Genomic DNA, 22,550 nt, shown 5'->3' on the forward strand with positions numbered 1-22,550 from the left:
CGACTGTATCTTCATCTGCCTTTGGGAGGCTTGAAGGCTTAGCTTTTCTATTCCTGCTCTTCCATTGATCCAGTGGCTCTTTAATCGATCCTTTACTAGAGTGGAGCCATATTCAGCACACTTAACAGTATTTCAATGTCGAGAAGTATTATGTCACTTCAAAACTGGAAGAAGGTGTTTTCATCTTTGGTTTAGTGATATGAAGTGTTAAGTGTGGGGGAAAAATATGAATGATGAACCTTTGTTGAGCATGAAAGTCCCACTTGTTCCATCTGTATTTATTTCAACTCAATAAGGGCCTCAAGTTGCTTTAAATTAAGTATTCATGATTGAAAAATGGTGTCATAACCTCCACCTTGCCAAGACAAGGGTTCCCACCAATGTTCCTGTCTGTCCTCAAGATGCAGGTTCTGGAATTAACACTTTCCAAATATGGGTAGATTTTCCATTTGGTGTGTAGATCTTGGAGGACAGTCTGTCCACAGGCAGATAAAAATGTGCGTCATGGTCACATCTAGACAAACGGTTGGAGTTGGAGTGACGTCTACATTCTGACCGATGATGGAGCTTCAGCCAAAAACCATCCCTGCAAACCTCCATTGCTGATATACAACTGCTCTGCGACTTGCTTTCATCCTGCAGCACCAAAACTTTTTTATCCTACAGGCCACATCACACCAACTTCAATTTAGAGGCGCAGTCACATTATTTTCACTTTACTGTACAAATCAATATAGTTTTAGAGCTTGGGAGACACCTCATGGGGCATATCATTTTAACTTGTGAACTTAGAAACCTCCTGTAAAGGCAAGGAGGGTTCGTATTTTTCCTGTGTTTAGACAAATATGTCTATCATTTCTTTCCGTGCTTTTTCACCACAGCATTTTTGATTATCAAAAAGCAAATCAAAATAAAGATTTGAATCTTTAAAAATGGATCAAACAAATCAAACTATTATCCGCAGTTACCAGGTTTTGTTGCATTGTTGAAAATTCTTCACAAATGCAAAACACAATATATTAGTTTTCAATATGCTTTTAACTCCACTCATTCAACACCACATGTGTTATTGTGTGTGTATGACACACACCACAAAAGGCTGTATGTAAACTTTGTTTTAAATCTACCAGTCATCTGGCTGGAGGGCTACCCTGTCAATGATGAATAATAGAAATGGGGCTAATGGTGCAAATTTGGACTTATCCTTCTCCGAGAAGTCCATGGTGCTACCATTGATGGAGAGATGACGGAAGTCATCGGAGAAATAAAAGAGAGTTTGAGAGACAGGATTAAACCTCCCCTCTTGGCCAGTTGCTGTGCAAAAATAGTGACTGACAAATTTTCTAGTTTAAAAAGCTTGCTGGAAGACGTGATAGCTGTTAGGATACAGGCTACAGAAACCATTCGATGCCTTGATGACAAATAGGACTGTTAATTCATATATCTCATGTGAGATATAAGATGAGACACTCCATTTAAATGGATATCGTTTGTTGTTGCTTTGTTCATATAAATTTCCTTCTTTTAAAACCACAACAGTCTCTACGAATCAGTAATGAGTGCAAGGAGGAGTCATAGTCATAAAATGAAATAGTTGTCTGTTAATGGTGAAGCTAAACATTGTTGTAGTCAAATAGACGGAACAGAATTCTCAGAAACAAAATCAAAATATTTTAAGACTGGTAGCCACAAAATACAACTATAGGACAACTGAGCTGTTAGTTCGATCCATGTGTTGAGGTAATGTTGAATCCGTGTCTCCTCCCTCTTCATAACTCGATGGCATCTTTTCTTAATGATGTCATGTTTCCTTCCCCGGTGAAAGATGGCAACATCCGTATTGGAATGTTTGCTGGGGGCCTAAAAAGCTTCACAGATCATCCAGGCAGTGCTGTTCAAAGTTTCTATTTCTGGACAGTGAGGAGACATTCTCCAGGAGGGGGCTACCCCACTGAATGACCCCCACTGTACACCCACTGCACCTCACCACAACCCCCACCCCTGCTGCTCCACTTTTAGCCTTGGCTCCAGTGAGGCACCAGCTGGCTGTGTGGGTGGGTGTCTTCCCACTGTTACTGTCCGTCTAAAGGCCGTTTTACTTTCCCCCTCCGTAGTCAGCCAGTCAGTCGTCCAGCTTGCCAAGCAGCTGCTCACTAGGTCAGTCTGAGCAGAAAGTGGAGCACTGAAGAATCAGATAAAACACACAACAGCAGATTTTTCCTGTTGGCGGAGGTGTCGGATTCACCCGTTATTGACGCCAAGATGACTCGTGACTCGTAAGTTTCTGGTTGTTCAGTTGGAATTACTGTGGAATAGCACACCATCACATCAAGGAGTCTGAATTGTCTGCATCTTTTATTTCATTATTATCATACTGAAAACTGGTTTAAATGTACAAGCTGTGAGGGATCTTAGTAGCTGTCAGGTTGATTAGGAAGCGATCTGTTTGCCTGCCCTCTCTACTCACGTATCTGCACTATACTGTTCATCTCTTTAGCATCTCTTCCCACTCAGATGAGAAACTAACTTTAGCCTTCAGTGGCATCCATCTATTCATTCATTATTCGCAGCCCTTGTCTAAAAGTGCCTCACTTGCTAGATGAGGAGTGTTTATATTTATATAATGGTAGAGGCTGTAAAACTCCTCAAGAGTCCAGTAAGTGGGAGTTTCTTGCTTGGGTACAAGATAGGATTCATCTCACCATGAGGTGACGGGGCACTTTTCTCCTTCACTGCCCCTGGAACTGCTTTTGTATTTCCCAAAGGACTTGTGTAGCAGAGGAAACATATTAAAACGCTCTTTGCAGACGTGCTCCCTTGGGGTTTTTTGGTGATTGTGATCTCTTTGATGATAGTTTCTCTACTTAAAGCAAATTCAAATGCAGCTGCTCCCTGTAGAAGTCTTAGTGCTGTGCAGGTATTCATTCGTGATTTGTGTCCTGGAATCAATTTTTTGTTTTTAAAAAAAGGAAAAAAATTCTGGTTTCTGAATCAGATGTAAATTGATGGAGATTACCTTCAAGTATCTGTATCCCAGCACATTTCCCTACATCATTATTTGGTAGAGAGGCCAGCAAACACTTCTATGTATCATCCATCCTGCTAGTAAGCGCCAAAGCAATTTTGTGTGATGAATCTGTGGTTTCTTTGCTCTGTGTGTGTGTGTGTGTGAAAATGTTGTAGCTGATCTGTTTTCTTTGCTGACTGTGACATCCCTCCTTCACTCAAACTGAAGTGTGCATCTGTCTGCATGCTGCCAGCCATGTGGGGTGACTTCGCCCAGCAACAATGATATAATTGTCCAGACCGGACAACGGAAGCAGTGCAGGTCAAATGACAGTAACACAAAGTTATGCCACTGTCGCACAAAGACAGCTCAACTGTCCCTCTGACTGTGGGCTCTGTGGCCTTGAAAGGTGATTTTAGGTTTGGATTGTTTTGATTGTTTAGTGCTGTTGTCTAGAAATAATCCTCGAATGTTACTTCGTACAGTACTAACAGTCAGGAATCTAGGGATTTGAGTGGATATGAATATGCTTGTTTTATTCATATGTAGAATGTTTGAAATATGGACTGTACAGATATTCTATGGCTGTTAAAATGTCATAACAAAAAGGTCATTGTTGTGATTATTGGCATTTATGCAAGCTGTATTTTAAGATTGCACCACACTCCAATTTTGGAATATTTTGCATTGATTCACAAATATTAAAAATCGGTTTTCTGACTCGATGATGGACTGACAAAGATAGAATTGAGGGCAGTCCAGAATCTCCCTTCAATTATAATGCAATTGACACCATAAAAAAACTATTTAAATGCTTTTGCAAAAACAATCTGAAGTATATTATGAATTTTATAACTCCTTAGTTCTTCAAACTCTTAAATCAAGATAAAGCAACAGTCAACACACACTACAGGCTTAACAACATATTAAAACAATCCTGAGGTAAAGAAAATAACCAGGTAGAGGAGTCAGTGAGGAAAGCTCGTAGGGTAGCGATGTTCATATACTGAGGTGGGTCCCACAGATACAGGGATTCTGCTTGTGTTTTCTGTTTTTTTGTGGGGGGGGGTTAACCGAGGTTTGTTATAGTTGGGTTTTTGAAGGCATTTTTTTACAAAAAAGGAAGTTCTGTTTCTGACTGCTAGTATTAATTAATGCTAAAGAAGCCCTAATAATATTTTACAATGAGGATGTGATGAATAGCTATTGTGCATTAAATCATTGGCAGATAGATTGAATCGTGAGACCTGTGAAGAGTTACACCTCCACTGCTCTTACAGGCTTTTTCAGGAAGTACATATCACACTGTAGGAGAAGTAAACAGCACAATGATTGATGGCTGAAATCCATTACGCTTCCTCACTTTTAGGCTCCTGGTTTCGTGACCAGGCTTTTATTGAAGGGACCAGTGGTGTTTTGTGAAGTATTTTACCTCAGCATGGCTCACTGTTACACTGTCATGGCTTTCTGGGACACTTGAAAACACTAGAATGTTTGAATACACGGTCATGGTTTAAAAGTTCCAAAAAAGGCCTACTGTGTCTGTCAGCCATTCCTCAAGTCAAGATTACTGAATTCCTGTTTGAAATCTATAAATATTCTCCAGTCAACAAAACCTCTTAAAAAGTGAGGATAGGAGCATTTGGATTGGAAATCTTTTAGCACTGGAATATAGAAAAGAACAGCACTTTTATGGAACTGTATTCAAAACTGAGCCATGCTTATCATGAGAAAGTTTGGTATTGCAATTCTTTCTGGAATATTGCAAAATCTGCACTCAAACATGTTTTAGCCAGTCAGTGTTTGTTTGTTATTAAAGCGACCGATAGTCATTTGTCAAGTGTTGTACATCAGCTTGTTGAAATGAAGCCTTTTCTTCTGATAATCCCTTTCTCACACCTCTGTTGTGTGATTCACCTGCTGCACACCTGCCATGATGTCACTTTTGGCAGGTAAAGTTGTTTTGCCTTTGGTTTCATGGCCAAGGAGAGGCATGTCACACAAGATGAATAACTGACATGAGGGATAACAGGAAATGCTGCTTTGCACAACTCCTTGATTCCAGACTTCAAGATACAGGGGTATATTACACTGCTTTATATGCAATGCATGCCATACATCTGTATGTTCCATATCTGTATGGCACACCACAGCTTTGAGGCTCAGGAATTGATCAGAATCTATTTCAGGTCTTCATCTTTGGTCTGGCTTTCCTGTAAAATGATCGATGTGCTTTTCAGTGTACCTGGAAGCATCCTGAAAGAACAAAGGCTGCTCTTTTACTCTGTATTCTGGTCAGTTTTGCAGTCTAGACAATAAGAAAGGAGCTCTGTCTGTTCCGAGGGAGCCTTCTCACGCTTTGTCCGTTGTGTAGGAACAAAAAAAACGACATCATGTATTGTCAGGATCCACCCACCTTTCAGTTTCATTGCACCTGTCTGCTACTTGAGATGGAACTTATTTGCCATGTGTGTCCCCTAAGACACAGCAGCATGGTTTGTTCTGGGGACATTTTTCACATAATACCCCACTGTAAGCAATACTGTCCTGCTCAAGGACACTTTGACAGCTCCTGGTGATCGTCATCAAGCCGGCGTCTAATCATCTTGACATCTATTCTCCATATTAAAGAATCCTTGGCATTATTCTTTAGGATTTCAGTATTGTCCAACTTTCTTCCTCCTCCTCCTCTTCCTCTTCTCTCTGTCTTTTTGTTTTCTTCTCTTCATTTACTCTCTTCATTTCTCTCCCCTTGTCTTGTTTATGTTGTCTCCGTTCTGCTGTGCTGTCTTCCTGCTCATCTCATCTTTCATCTGTTGTCCTTGCATGCTCTCTAGTTCTCCCTGGGGAACCGCCAGACATTTTTCCCTTACTGATGATCCTCCCCAATAATAAAGTCATTTTTTTCCTGACCAACCTTGATTGCTTAACTAGTTGTTGAAGGATCAGTGTAGTTCTAAGATTATTTTACAGATTCGTGTATTGGCCTAATGCCAAACAGCGATGGGAACCATGTTACAAAATCAACATAGTGAAATGTCAGTATGTATTTGATGAAAATATATATAGTACCTTCAGACTGAAAATAATTAACTATAGAATAGAAGAACTGTAATTTGTGATAACATTTGAAATGTATTTAAGGACTTGAGTATTCTGTATTCACAACAGCAGATGTTCTCTTTGAGGGAAACCTGTGCAGACTAACAAATTGCAGAGTCTTACTGCTGCGTAGACGGTCAACAGTAAGACTGTGTTTTCTCACATGAAGAAGTGCAAGTTGAAAATGCTTGTCTGCTTCATAAAAGCGTCGACACGAAGACAGAGAAAGGAACTGGACTCTGGTCAGGGGGGAGTTTAGCCAGACTGACTTGAATTACTATGTATCTGACAGACAGTTGCTACATATCTTGGCAGTCAACCAGTCAGGTCATGTGTTTTGAACTACAATGTCACCTAATGTTTGTACGGAAGATAGGGCTGTCACTTAAAGAGAAAAAAGTTCCAAGACTTGCAATACATTTGAATGTATTTGAATACAATGTTCCAGCTTAAATGCATCGGTGGCCAGCATCATGCATCTGTTTCCAGTAAGAACATATACCATTGGTCTTTGTAGTGTTGCATATTCTTGTATGGAGATGCGCACGAGAAGCAGAATGCAGGTGACATAATCTATGTTCAAAACAGATCCCCATGACAGAAATAGCACACAATATAATGTGTTTTCTATTATTCATGGTGTCTGAATTCTCGCTGGTTAAATTCACTGACTATATAGTGTGCTAATAAATACCCACAATGCACAGCAAATCTGAGTGTACATACAATGTACCCTACATCTTTCTCCTGTATAGCGCAATGCAATGTGGTCGTGTATTTGCGGTTGAGAAGAAGAAAATGCAAGAAACGACAAATGGCAGAATAAGGTGGTGCAAATTTGATTTATTAATGTAAGTAACAGGAAATTATCAGCATTTTCTGTCTTTAATGTATAAGTAATGCAGCCTTTGTTTTAAATTGACTGAATTTTCAAGGCAGGCACACAGTGTCGCACGAATATCCAGTGCATCTGTTGTCACGATGCTGTCATGACACACAAGAATTCTAACGCAGTGTCCAAAAATCTGACTTGGTCATTCCCTGAATAGTTCACTATTTCATACACACTACATAGGAAATAGTGTGTGAGTGAATGAAAGGACTGTTTTCAACACAGTTAGATGCAGATTTGAATAACGCTGGTTGTTGTCCTTCTGGTCATCAACATCAGGAGCTTCATGCGATCATACCAGTTTCGGCTTTTTCCAGTGTCTGGCGACAGCCATCTGAGACTGAATGTTCCCAAAACAAGTTTATACACCTGGTGCTACTCTGCTCATCTGAGGAGCCTCCGCTACCTCCATCCATTGTTAAGCTAATGTTACCTGGTGAGTCCACACAGCCGTCACCCTTGAGGGGTAACTTTGAGACTGCTGGCTTTAACACATGGTGTGAACCCAAAATACAAAATACACATGCCACTTTTCAAAAGTTTTGGTGCTAAGATTATTCATTCAGAATGGTTCTGCTTGCTATTGTTTTGTTATGCAAATGGGGACACATTAGTGTAGTTTACTGAAAGGTCAAAGGACATGCAACAGGTCAAGAAAGTCTCTGCTGGATCTGAAGAGAACTACTTCAAAATGCTTGAGCTCATGATGACGGCATTTTAAACATGTTATTAAAGTTTGAAGGCAACCTTTCACCCCACCTTTGAACATACATTAGAACTTTGAATGAAGAGTGAGAGCCCTGAGAGAAGATAGAAAGCAGCGACGCTAAAAGAAAGACCTCTGTCATCCATAACCAGCGTAACATGAAGCATCTTGTTTATTTTTAGGGGTACGATCATCATAGCTGTAAGAGTGACTTTTCTGCCTCAGCAGGAAGGACTGCTGACTTGCCTGTCATGTCATCTACGACCTGCAGCACCCCAAAACACACACACACACAAACACTTCGATTAGAAGCCTATTTGCCGAGTTTAATTAAAGAGGAGGGCTGACAGTGTATTATTGACCACTGTGTCAGAGGCCTTGTTTAAAGCCAGTGTTGATAAATGGCTGATGAGGTTGTGTTAATGCTGATGGAATCATTACACAGATAAATAGAACCTTCCATTTAAATCTTATATACATATATATATATATATATATATATATATATCTTAATGTACTGTATGTTTATGCATGTCTTGTGTATAAATCTTTCCTGCCAAAATGAGTGTCCAGATTGTCAGTTGGAGAGTGTCGATGCTATTACTGACTAGAAACAGGCCAAAGGCTGTTTTTTTATAGCTTCCCGACAAACAGCATTACTCTTATGCTATGACGCTACACTAACACTGAGTTGAATTCGCAGCATGTTGAGCCAGGGCAGGGACCAAAGTTGTCTCATGAAAACAGCACAGCTTGAAAGAAACTGCTCGGAGGTTAATATTGCTGCATTTTAAAGTCACTTCAGCATTAGTGGTTGTATGTAATGTTTTCCTTCGTTATCGTCAGTTGCCTGTTATTGTGTCTTGTCGAAATATATCCTGCAAGACAGGGAAACAAGGACATTGTCAAAGTGTCATTCATGCTGGTTCTGGAAAAGGTAAAAATTGCGGGTGGTTTGATGATGAACCTCTATACGAGCACAAGCAGATTAATTCTGGTAACAACTTGCCTCACGTGTCTGTATGTGGCATTTTGAGCCACCTGTGTCGTGCAGCCACCTGCAGTTACACAACCTGAAATGGCACCAGAGCCCAGGGGACAGAAGATGGGTTTCTGCTCGCCTCCATATCTCTTCATCTACTAGTTGCGTTTATTATCAGAGCTTTTTTTAGAGTTTCTGTCTTCATCTGTTTGTTCGTTTTATCCCTTTTTCAAAATTTCCCTTCACCAATTACTGCATTAATTACACTTTTGCTTGACTGAGACATTGAATGTCAGAGGTCGTAATCAGTAAGCTTATTGTGTGGATATTTGCAAATATGTGGACCCATGTTGTTGCCGTTTTGGTGAAGTGACCCATATTAATCAATGTTCATGTTAAGGAATGTAAGAAACAATTTTATTAATTTATATTCAAATAAACGGAATCCTTCAGTGTTTCTCCTAGAAATGTTCACAGGACAAGTGGGTGGAAGATGGATTATCAGGTTAATGTGCACACTCCTCTGACACTTTTTTTTTTATTTTTGGTGATTTGTCTGCTAGCAGTTGCTTTCTTTGTTAGGTGGCACCATGCTCCCAAGTCTTTATCGACACAGCGACTGATACTTGAACATATTGGAAAGGTGACAATAAATTCTTAACAAAACTGTTATTGCTTTTACTGCTAAATATAACCTATAACCATGAGATCCTGCAAAATGATGATAGATGTTTAAGTTATTTCCAACAGTACAGTGCATTACAATTTAAACACTGTACTGTATAGAAAAAAATATGCTTTACACAAGAAAAAGAAACAAAATTGACAGCTCAATCAGCATAGTCTGCCTTGTAAGGCCAGATTCTGGATCAGTGTAATAATTTTGCCTTCAAAACAACAGTAGTAATGATTTATTATCATGGTTTTGTTAGAGTTAGCTTTGAGGGCCTTAATCTGAAACAGTTTGATGCAAAGTCCCGTTGACTTGACACAGCCGTTTGTTAGCATTACTCCGTGTCTCAATTGCGCTCTGGGCTGTGTATTTACACGGTTTACTCTACCCCATGAGAAAATATGACTAAATATCAGAAACTTACGATAAAGTTGAGAGGCCTGGGAAGGAGAGTCAGTGGAACTAAAAGCTAGCAAGTCAAGTCCTTCTTCAAAACAAACTGTAGCTCTGCAGCTTTCATTTCATGTGGTTGTGTTTGTGTTGTTTACCAGCTAGTAAAAGGAATAGCTTAGTCAGCTAGTCAGAGGAGAGAGACCAGGGAGGCAACACAGATTGAGGCAGTGCTGCACACAGGCTCTCATACCCAGTTGATTATTTCCGAGTGAATGAATATTTGGCATATCCTTTTTTCTTTTTCTTTTTTTCTTTTTTTTTGCTTGACATTCCTGGCGGGGGATCTCATTGGCCTGGCAGACCACCAGGCCTGTATAATTGTAGGGGGGCTGTTTGTGCAACTATAGCATTCCCAACAGTGCAGGCACCAACTATAAAGGAGAATGTGGACAGAAACAATCAAGTCTAGGTTTCGAGCTCTTAATGTTCTTCAATACTGATAGTTTGGTTCAAAGGAAGCATTTTTTTTTATTTAAATAGAAAAAGTTATAACATCATGTCTGTGTTTGTAGTCCTGTCAACACACATTCAGTGTCAATGTGTTCCATCCCAAACTGCTTCCATTGTGTGAGTTTTTCCTGTTCATGCATTTACAGTGAGAAGCAGTGTACATCTGCTCTTAGGAGGTGAAACTATTTCACATCAAAGCAAACATTCAAGTTCTCTACAGTTTTCAGATTCACAGAACACATGATCTGTCTCTCCTTGTGTATCTCTTGTGTTTTTATGCAGAACTAAAATACAAACTCAGCTAAACACATATCAGGAAAACACTGTGAACAGAGCTGTGTCTGACAAGGACTGATTTCAGTGAATAACTCAAAAAGATGGGAAATGAACAACAGAAGATGGATGTACATTTCACAAAAAAACAGGAACTGTCTAAACACCAAGTTCAACTGGAGTCCATGATTATCCATCCATCCATCCATCCATCCATCCATCCATCCATTTTCTTCTGTTTATCCTGTTGGGGGGGAGGGGGGCTGGAGCCTATCCCAGCAGCTTTCGGGCAAGAGGCGGGGTTCACCCTGGACGGGTCGCCGGTCCATGGCAGGGCCAACACATATAGACAGACAACCATTCACACTCACAGTCACACCTACGGTCAATTTAGAGTATCAATCAGCCTCATCCCCTCTTGATGTCTTTGGACTGTGGGAGGAAGCTGGAGTACCAGAGCAAACCCACGCAGGCACAGGGAGAACATGCAAACTCCACACAGAAAGATCCTGTGCCCGAGCCAGGACTCAAATCCAGAAACTTCTTGCTGTGAGGCAACAGTGCTGACCACTGCACCACCGTGGCGTCCGAGTCCATGGTTATGTATATGATAATAGGTAAATGGACTCATTTTTATACAGGGCCTTTCTACATTAGCGGGACTCAAAGTGCTTTACGGTGTCATCTCATTCACCATTCACACACACACACACACACACACACACACACACACACACACACACACACACACACACACACTGATGTTGGAGGCTGCCATGCAAGGTGCCCCCTACATAAACTGTTCAAAATTATATTTCTGTAAATGAAAGTCCAGGTGATCTTGACAGAACCGTGACAGCTATATTAATCAAATTCAGTTTCTGTGTGTTGGAGATACTCAAGTTTAAAACTTGGACTGTGAAGTGAGGAGATGGCCAGATAACACTTGCGCATTTATAATAGATGTTTTGATGGAAATATCTGATGAGTGTATGTACGCGCTCTCGCTCTCTCCTGCCGTCTGGTCTCTGCATTTCCATCTCCTTCCCCTCGTCTCCCCCCTTGTCCCTGCTGTCCCTCATCTCCTCCCTCGCATCATCTGTGCTGCTAAAAGAGGCAGGAGCTTATTACAGGTGCCTCACACTGCTCTCTCATTCCCTTGTCAGTCTCCGTTGTCCTCTCCCTCTAATTGATCGTAATAGCTCTTGATGTGTGCGCAGTGTTCAAGCAGCTTTTGACTGTGTTCTTAACCCAAGAGTGACAAACTGCTCTCCTCATAGACCTTTTAATCTGCCCGACAGTGTGTGCTTCCTCTTCTAGCATATGAACAGTGTGCTTGTTCTTCACCTCCAGTTTATGGTACACAAGTCATTGTGTTACCAGTATGCCATATCTGCTCTCTCTCTGGGACCATATTGATACATTAGCAGAAGTGAAAACACTCATCTTTCATGACTCTCTGCATAAATCAATGTGTTTCTCTTTGATAATTATGATCACAACATTCTGCAAAGGGATGAAAATATTAACGTTTGACATTACAAGTTATGGCGTACAATATGTATCCTAATGAACAGAGATCCAGTTCATGCAAAAGCTTTTTAACGGCATCGATAGACAAATAAAATGTCCTTGTTTGTGTAGGTGAACATGTGTCAGTCAGTTATGTGTTGTTGTGAAGGTGCTGTTGTGCATCTGTGTGCATGTTAAAATGCCAAACACAAAGGCACAAATACATCTATTTCCTCAGGCCCTTGTTGTTCTGACCCCAAAGAGTTTGGTACAGTCTTTCCTTGCAGCCCTGTCAATGTAAATCTGTGTATGTGTGTGTAATAGTGTGTGTGTCAGTGCCCTCTCATGGCTTTGTTGTAATCTGTGTCCTACCCTGGAAACACAGGACACTAGGGTGTCTGAACATGTTGATTTGAATGCATTGCCTTATTGTAGCTGAAGTTCCGCCTGTTGAGTGAACAAATCGTCAGTGTTTCATTAAAAATTGTGCCGTGAACAAGTTAGGCCTCGGGCAGTCAGAGTTGCCTTGGAAGCCTCATTCCAATGAAATGAAGACTACCGCTTAACACACATGTACTTCTCTGCTTTTTTTTTTTTCTTTTTTTACAATGTAAGCCAGAGTATTTTGTTAAGTGTTAAAGATAATAAGCATATTAACAATGTACCTCTTTGCCCTGTTTAATGAGCCTTTGAGAACAAAGGCCAGTTTTCAGGGTTCCAGTGTAGCCATCAGGTATTTGGTGCAATACTTCTTTATTCATCCACCGCTGATTGCTTACAGTCCATAAAGCAACCTGAGACACTTGTGTGGAGTTGAAAGACCATAAAAACCAGCAGATTGTTTCTAAATAGCCAGTTTAAACTCAGTTAACAATTTAAAACTAGTTCAGTGTAGGGCCTGACTGACATATCGTTCGGCTGATTTATTGGCCTATCGCGGTCCTATCACAGATTAACTGTAGTTCGGCACATGTTTTTCAAACTGCAACAATATTAAGACCTTTATTTGTGCCAGACAGAATGCAGAAAACAATGCCTATGGTGATGCTGTAACATGATCTTTCAGTACTGATGTTTGGTGCTGTATTTAAAGGGTTAGTAGGGAAGAGTAGACTCTTAAGTGAACAGCAGTGGCTTACTGTTCAACTGGATCAGCAGTTTAGTACAAGTGAAAAGTGCTGATGTTTATTTTAACTATTTTATTTTTGTTTTATTTAAATGGTCATGTATGACTGTTTAATTTTGGATGATGTAAGTTATTTGTCTAGGAAATAATCCCTTTAAGTACCTTTCATTGTTTGATTTATATACATTGAACATTGAAAGAGACTTCAGTTGGGCCCTGCTGCTTCGGTTTTATTAAATCATCAGATTACAGACATTTTACCAACCTTGCATTTCAGCCACTGTGTTTCTGTCCTGACATTTTCTTCTATATCCACTGAGTGTTTAATTACATGCATTTATGGAGATAATTAGACTGTCACCATATCAGAAAAAGAAAGAAGATTGGGAGTTGGTGCCTACATGGAACAGAATGGCTCCATTTCCAAGATCTGCATTTCTAATGAGGTAAATTGTGGTAGGCAGTGTCCAGATACTTCCTTTAAATCAGAGCTGTCAAGAGTGGGGCCTGCAGGCCAAAGTTGGCGGGCCGTAAGATTCTGTGTGACTTGTTAGGTTAGATAGAACTTTATTGATCCTTTGGGCAGAGCCCTCAGGAAATTCAGGATAAAGTTAAAAGGTTAAAATAAATGAAAACAATTTCAAATGTAAATTAGTACTAACAAGAAATAAATAATACCAGAACTAATACAAAAAAAATGAACTGTGATTTACTATTTATACTATATTTTTTTCTTGTGAAGTTGTAAATTTTAAGATATGTAATATTGTTAATAATTGATCATTTCTAGATCCCTTCACAGTAAAAGGGTCCTCTTACGTTTAACATCAGTGTGTTTGCCTTTGACCTGTGGCTCGCCATATGCGCTTCCCATTGTGACCTAGATTGATAGTCTAACATGGCCAACCAACATTTTTGATGATTTAAGCCTTAAGACCTCGAAAATACTTGGTCTGTGGTGAGAGGCTACTATGGCACTGTCTGTGTTTTGGCATTGTTTTAGTAGAAATTCCTGTATTATGACTCATCAGTTCTGTGTTGTAGGCAACTGGACTGAACTGAAAAAAGACCAGTTGCCTACAACATAGCCCTGAAGAGTCACCGTGACCTATGAATGAGAATCATCGCCAACAGCCAGTATCAGGACATTAACTTCTTCCATCTTGACTGATGTTTTCTTGTTTCACTTGCAAGTGACGAGGGATGTTTGAAGAATGGTGAGGATGCGGATCCTGCATTCAGCGGCTACTTCTTAAACTCTCGGTACTCTTCAATGCTCTGCATTGAAATATGCATTTTTTAAAAATGATGCTCTTTTGTCACTGTTACAGTTTGATCATGTTGAAACATGGGAATTTTGAAAGTATAATTTTTCGCCATACACACAAAAAAAAAAAATCTAAACAGCCAAAAAACTCTTTTCTCACCCTGCAAGTTGGCATAGCAACCAAAAAAAACAGTAAGGGCAAAGTACCGTAAATATCAGCAGAGAGGGAAAGCCCAATATTTGATGTACAAAAAAAATATCCCTTCTACATGTAGGTGCTGCTTTTAAAGAACCATTTTCGAGTGGAATTTCACCCAAGACAGAATTAGTAAAACAATGTCCTATGTCCACATTGTGAGGGATCTAATCGGAATCATTATTGACTCCATGCAAATGTGTTTTCAGTCCCATCTGAATGTTATTCAGCACAGGAACAATTGATTACTGCTGAAGAGGAAAGAATGAAAATGAATTACTGGCTGCTGCTTCTGCTACCGCTGCTCAAAAATGCTCCATATTTAGACTTTAAAGCTTTCCAGTGCTGCAGCGTGTGTCAGGGTGGAGTGAAAAGGAGAATCCCCTCTGTCAGGACTGCGTGTTTGACATGCTAGGAAACACTTTAGTAATTCTTGTTTCTTGTATCACCGAACATCACCAATGCTAGCTGCTCATTCTTCATAACTTGCTTTAGCATATTTGTATGTAGGCAAGTGAGAGAGAGGGAGAGAGAGAGAGAGATGAGCTGGGTGTGTGTGTGTGGCGAGTTAGAAATAGAGAGAGCGCATCAAGAGTCACACAGATAAAAGCGGAGCGAGGAGCTGGAAGGGAGGGAATCATGGGCAGATGAAAGACTGCGAGATCAAGTGAGAGACAAGAGGTGTGAGCAGAGGGAGCTGAGAGAGAAAGAGAGGGAGAAGGGAAACTGACAGACAAGGAACCACCTCCCACCCCCACCACCCATTTTTGAACCTTCCTGAGCTGAATGGTGCTGGGGTACGTGATACCACCGTGGTGATTTCCCTCAAACAGCTTCCCAGCAGCCTCTGCCACGGAGCCCAGAGAGCACCGGAGCCTGTTGCCTGGATACCCCTGCTGTCGCTACAGCAGCGAAAAGCTAGGATTGAACTGTGTATTTGTGGTTGGTGATTCTGGCATGGGAAATACACAGCTGGCCAACTGCTTGGATGGCTCCCTCGCATTCTCACTTGCTGGCTGACTTGCTGACATAGCAGATAAAAATAAGTAAGGAATCACCCTGATACAAAGGCGTGGAATAGAGGAGGTGGGGGGGGGGGGGAGGCACCCTGCTTTGATGATGAAGAAAGCAGTTTGAGGGTGAGAAACTAGTGAGATTACCTTGGCTATCGAGCGAAAGAGGAGAAGATAAGGGAAAAGATACCCTGAGACAAGAGCCAAGGGGAGAAAGGGGTTTATTGGGAAGGAGAGGGCTAAGGAGTGGGGCTGGCTAGGTAACATAAGCAGGAAAGAAAGGTAGCAGCTAGTAGGCTGTGTGGAGTCATGCAGATCCAGACTTCTGGTCCCCAGTCCAAAGCCTCCAGCTTCATCCTCACTCAAAGATGTGTGCTGGCCTCCAAAATGGAAATCCACCGGTACGTACCTGCTGTCAGATATAATTACTGTTTGTGGGTTCCTTTTGAATCGGCTCATGCTATTACTCTTTAAATATATATTTGCTGTTTGGTTTGATCTATGAGCTTCCAAAGCCCTATAGTGTTTCATAGGTGAGTGTTTTTGCTGATTTTAGTAGTTTCACTAAAACCAAGAAATATGAAGCCATCAACAAAGATAATGTTTTATCCTTTTTAGAGTGACCTGCTCAGTCAGAAATATGACCATAAAGGTGTTGGAAACTTAAATTTGCTTACGCTGGTTGGACTGAATGAATGAATGAATTGTGGCTGGATAACTTTTCCCCTTTGTTCAGATTATTTTTATGATGCATTTTGGTTTGCTTGAACTTGAAATAAAAACAAAGAGAGAAGGTTCCCTCTGTTATTGTGTGATGGGTATGAAGAAGGTGCCATCTGCCAAAATATCAACAAGACAAAATCCTTTTCTCATTATTTAATTATTTCTATGGTTCGATGCTACTTTTGATGGTGTTCATCTACATCCCAGGATGAATTATGCTTGTTCATTTGCTGGTAGGGTTAGAAATAGGTCATATTATCCTGCCATCGCCACAAAGACTTGCGGAGTTTGTGACCATACGAAGACTTCAGAGCAACACAGATGAACTGCACCATGGGTGAACAAACTAAAGCATTCAACTGGAAAACTTTGAAAGACTTGTGATGTCAGATGTAAACAAACTAAACAAACATGATAGCTGACAGTAAGTGGAAAAGTTTAATGGTGAAGTAGAAGTGGTGAATCATTTCCAGATGGATTTAACTTGTTTTTGTTTTTGGATGGAAAATAATGTTGAAATAATTTTGCACCTTTAATATATTTTCAGTACACTAAAAACTGATGTGACAAATGTAACTCATTCTGGGCCTGCTGGACTCATGCAGATAATGTAAACCAGCGCTATGTTGTTTTACTAAGGTGAGGTGGTCTAGCTGGTACTAGTGGTAAAATACAGGGTTCTTATTCCGTAAGTGTGCTGATTTGAGAGAGAATGAGCAGAGTATTGCACCACTTTACCTTGATTTGAACTGAGGACAAGACTGGGAAAGAGAAAAGAAATGTCATTTAACATGAAGTGAAGAATTATTTGGTTTAACTTTGACATCCATCGTGATTATGACCTGTAGCCATTGTGACTGTGTTTAAATGAAGTTCCACATGGCTCGCGCTGCACTGGCTGATTGACTAGCAGCAGATAAAGCTTTTTCTGATTCTCAGCCTCCTCCATGATGTCATGTTTTGCTCTGTACTGAGAATCCTGAGTTGGTTTTGAGTACTTAAAAGCAGCACAACAAGCTAGCAGGGCCAGTTGAAATGGCAGAAACTGAGGAATTAAATAATTTGGTGCTATTCTCTTGTGTCACAAGTGAGTGGACCAACAAAATAATGTTGCAACTAGAGATGCACCGAATGAAACGGTTGATTTTTGATTAGTTTTGCCAATAGTTGCGACTTTTTAAAAGCAAAACAAAACAAAGCACTTTAATTAGACAGCACAATTTTTTTTCCCCATTTCTATTCTTTAAAGAGCGTTTTGATCTCACAATACATTGGGAATTACAGAACCTCTACTTTCTCTCTCTCTTTTTTACACATTATCAAACATAAAGTGCAGTGCGTTCCTGTTGTTACAACTTTTCCTTCTTATGAGCATCTCAAGATAACAACAACTGTACAACTTGGAGGACCTTGACTTCATCAGTGTTTTATACATCACAGTGTAAAACAATATTAACAATATGAACTCCCTTTAACCTAATATTTGTTTCTCTTTAAAAACAATGAAATAAAATCTCAAAGTGCAGCGAATGATGGGACCAAACATAAAACAACTCCAACTAAAAATCAATTACATTGTACTTTTCAAATGAAAGCTGGTACACCCATTAAGAAGGATCTCTCAAAGTAAAGTGCAAGAAAAAATTTCAGGACCTTGATTGTTCTTGTTTTATCCATCTTCACCATATTTCAGGCCTTTTAACTTCTGTCTCTCTGAAACATCTAAAAAAAAATGCACCATATTATAGGACAAAACAATGTTCTATATAAACTAAAAAGGAAGTGCACTATGTATATACTTTTCAAATAAAAATAGCCAGATCAGGTAATTATAAAGAAAAGGTAGCTTTTGTTTGTTAGGTCACATATGTACTCCTGGTGCAATCACTTGAATGTCAATGGCAAGTTGTTCTTCACAAACAGAAGCTTCTCTGGGTTCCACCAGATAGTCTGTTTCTTTTTCTCAAGTAGGTCATTTCCAGCCAAGGTAAACAAGCGCTCACTGTCAACGCTTGTAGATGCCGCAAAAAGTTAGGCTTGGGCAAGTGGTGCCAGTGCAGGAAAACTTATTTGTGCAACACTCCAGTACGTCGCTGCACTTTTTTCTCAGCTGAAGGGCATCTCAGACTGGTAACTTTGTACCTGTGCAGATGAAGAGCGGTTCAGCTGTTGGTCCTCCTAAGAACGGTTTCATCATGCACTGAAAGCAGTGCACTACATGGCTTTTTTGGGTGCAGGTTCTGTGCCTGGCTTGAAACAATAGTAAGCAACTTGTTGAGCACAATGTCCGCAAAGTATCGCCTACTTGGTAACTAGTACCATGAGCAGATGCTTTCCATCAGATATCTGAAGCCTCAACGATGGAGAAGGGCTGGTCATCGAGTGCCATGAACTCCCTTTATTTTTTCCGTTATTGCTTTGTTCTACTCGACTTGTACTTTTCCAGCAAGACACAGCTGCTGCTGGTTGCAGGGGGTTGCGGGCTTGCTGCACTCTTAACCAGCTTAGCTTGCTTGGTAGCCTCTTGGAACTTGGCATAGTCAGCCCTGTGATACACATTGAAGTGCCTAATTAGGTTTGTTGTCCCATACATTTTTCCATCTTTCCCTCTGTAGCTCATCTTTCCGTTGAAGGCTTTGCAAATAGAATATTTTTGATTTTCTTCACTCACACTAAAATAACTCCAGATTTCAAACATGTTGCTGCGTGCTGTGCTGTTTATGTTCTGTTTCAGACTCTGCCATGTTGCAGGACTTTGCAGACATGTGCAAAGCCTAAACCTCATTGGAATAAGACCGGCCGCATCAATTGACCGATGGCCGATTTCGGTGGATATGCTCGTTATCGGTCAATTTGAATCTGTGGCCGATCAATCGGTGCATCTTTAGTTGAGTTAATTAATGTTCTGTGTAATGTTGTAACACTAAAACTTAAAAAAAAAACACACATACAATACCCTCCTGAACAACAATAGCAGTCCATTCCACATGATTTACTTCAAGACTGTTAAAAAGTACCTTCAGTTGCATGATCCAGATACTGCATGTCATTCATTAACATTGAATAAAGTCTATTTTCTTAGTTTGTTTGGCTTTAACATGTGCCAGACATGGGTTCCTGAATCCTTGCTGTCGGAGGGGGTTGACTCTCAAGGTTTTGCCATCTCAAGCCTGTGTAAGGCTACCCTCTCCCTGAGGGCTTGGGTAGGATACAGCTTCTACATTTAGTCACTGTAACATAAGCAAGAAGACACTGTTTAATTATTGATAGAATTTGAAAGAATGCCAGAAATCATCCTTCTTGTGCCCACTGAGGAACTGGGCATCGTCTTTGGATAATGGCACTCATTCCTTTTTTTTTTAAGAAACAAATCTATCTTATGACTGAGTAAGCTACTGGATCATTTGGTAGTCTTTTATTAAGGGTCTGTGTTCAGACTCGGATCCACACTCTATAAATGTAGTTTAACAGGTTAGTGGGTATATGTGGATGTGGCTGACAGCCGCACACTGCAAGGGAAGAAAAATATGCGGCTAGAAAAGTCTGATTTGACTATGTGTGAGTGTATAGGTCGATATCTGGGTCGAACCATGACATCTGAATGAGTTTGTCAAACACAGTGTGTGTTTGTGTCTGTATGTATATATGTATTTATGTATGTGTATATGCATGTATGTATATATACAGTATGTGTGTGTATATGTGTGTGTGTGTGTATATATATATATAATATAGTTTTTTGTGGATTACTGAGCATACAACTGATAAACTTGATTATACTGGACGATGCACTTGAGCGTCTGAGAGAGAGAGACTGAACTTTTGGACGGATTTGCTTTTGTTTGTGGAGGACACTGGAGGGAAGGTTCAGCAGTAGCTTCGAGCCTAATATGCGTGTCTGGCTCTTGCTGCATACTGGAATCACAAAAAAGTAAAGCAACTGTAAAAAATGTCTTAATGGTCTCAGAGACAACTATTAATGTACTAGAATGGCAAATTGCAATTTTTTTGTAAGTATCACTGTAAGAAAGCTATTAGACATCTCATCAGTTTCACTTTAACACATATTTTTTTTTCCAGATCAAACAGCCAAAGCTATTGATTCATTTGTCACTCTGTGTGCTTTAAAGCAGAGATTGTTGGATCAACTAGAAGGACGGGGAGCATCGCTGCTCTGTTGTCTGTATTCTGATGTGAATGACATACTTTTTCTTCCACCCAGACTAATAAAAAAAACAGTGCTCTCCGTGTGTGTGTGTGTGTGTGTGTGTGTGTGTGTGTGTGTGTGTGTGTGTGTATGCATGTGCGTGTGTGTGCGCGCACGTGGTGGTGGTATGTCGGCACTTTAATCAGTAATGGCACCACAAATGTACACTCACAGTTCAGCCTGTGAATGATTCTACCCGTGCCAGTATTTACATGAAAACAAGAGCATTTCAGAATACTGCAAAGTCAAATTCAATTCATCAGTGCTAAATATGTTTATTTCATTCTTTAAGTACTTTGAGTACAAGGATCTGTTGTTTAAAGGTTAAAAACATGCTAATGAAGTGTGTTGAATTTAACAGCAGAAGCGTTTGTATAGGAATGCCACATAAAAGTCACGTTTTCCTTGTTATGCCTTTATATGTCGAATGTTTACTCTTTAGCGTCTCCAAGCAGCAGATTATAGACATCTAGTAAATGATTTATAGCAGACTTTAATGTAATCTTACAAAGACAATGAAAGTGTTTCCAAAAGGAATATGATTCAGGATCTTATGCTAGCCTATCTTCTATTGTAATACCACCTTTTCCCTCCAGAGGTGATCGTGAGTCTAATAGGTAGCTACAGTGGAACTCCTTGAATGTAGAGTTGGAATTTCTGGTGTAATATCTCTGGAGCGCTTCACTCAGTGAGACGCTGCTCAACTCAAAACTAACTTCTGCCACTATTTTCTGTCCTACCTGCATCTTGTGGCTATTGGTGAAGGGTTTGAGTATAAATAAACAGGTAAATTGAGAGTTTCACAATCAGCCCATTCTGGAGAGCCCTAACTCTGGTAATATGATGCCCTCTTTGGTCTTGTGTTCTGCTGTCATTGGGCAAAAAGAGGGCTACACCCTGGAGAGGTCACCAGTCCTACACAGGGAAAACATAAAGAAGCAGACAACCATTCAACTATGTAAGTACAGCCTCCCATTATGTTGCCTACAGAGGTTAAAATTGTATACTGATGATCACAATTACCTGCGCAAAACTTCATTATAAACAATATATTATATATTTACATGTGAGACTTAAGGTTAAACATGAATAGTTTTGATTTGGCTGACAAGGTGTTAGCATGTATCAGCTACAACAAATTACAGTGAACTCGCCAAAAATCTCCCATCATATTTTCGCACACATTGACTAAATTGTCTGGATAGTTACAACAGACAAATGTGCCATTCACATGTGACTATTTGGTAACTCAACAGATTTTCACAGGTATTTTATGAACCTCGAAAGGGACTGCGGCCAAAACAGGCTCCTACATTTGTGCATTTGAAGGCAGTGATTGTTGGTTTCGTGGTTTTATATGAGGAGTGAAAACTGATTGCTGCCTGGCCCCGTCCAGACCTGGTCTCTTGTCAATGTGTCCCCTGTGTCTGTGTGAATAGGAGCGTGATTGCACTCCTGTTAAGTGTGCCAGGCTCCCAGTTAACACGCAGTCTGCACTCTGAACCCTGGTAACACCCAGCAAACTCTTATAGGTGTGTGTGTGTGTGTGTGTGTGTGTGTGTGTGTGTGTGTGTGTGAGTGTGGTGCCAAAGGACCATTGATATATATATATATATATATATATATATATATATATATATATATATATATATATATATATATATATATATATATATATATATATATATATATATATATATATATATATATATATATAATATACGGTGACCTGACACATTTGTGTGCACACTTCCACACTGTTCATTAAGGAAACAGAAGCTGGAGTGTGTTGGAGCTCCATGTCACATGTCATTAGATGGTGGCACAATTCTGAATAAATATCATATTTTGCTGATTTTGTCTGACATTGTGATATGAGCCCTGATATTAGAGGGAATGCTCATTTTTTTCATTGAATAAACCCCATGACAATGAAAACTCTGGTATTGTTTTTGGGATCTTTATCAA

General features: G+C 40.0%; 1 protein-coding gene across 4 annotated transcripts in view; it reads left to right on the forward strand.

Moving 5' to 3' along the window:
* enah (ENAH actin regulator) overlaps nt 1-22,550 on the forward strand; it is a 139,262-nt gene that overhangs the window by 40,065 nt on the left and 76,647 nt on the right. For 3 of the 4 annotated variants that reach the window (XM_086188983.1, XM_086188984.1, XM_086188986.1), the window contains exon 1: nt 15,268-16,053. The exons of the other annotated variant lie outside the window; for it this stretch is intronic. In XM_086188983.1, the coding sequence (XP_086045109.1) occupies nt 15,962-16,053 (92 nt within the window). In that variant the 5' untranslated portion in view covers nt 15,268-15,961. Of the gene's footprint in view, nt 1-15,267; nt 16,054-22,550 lie in introns of those variants that run through there. 4 annotated transcript variants of the gene reach the window in all.

The sequence above is a fragment of the Aulostomus chinensis genome, chromosome 20, assembly GCF_037954235.1.
Source record: "Aulostomus chinensis isolate RoL2024-O1b breed Wild chromosome 20, RoL_Achi_v1.0, whole genome shotgun sequence".
NCBI classification, from domain to species: domain Eukaryota; kingdom Metazoa; phylum Chordata; class Actinopteri; order Syngnathiformes; family Aulostomidae; genus Aulostomus; species Aulostomus chinensis.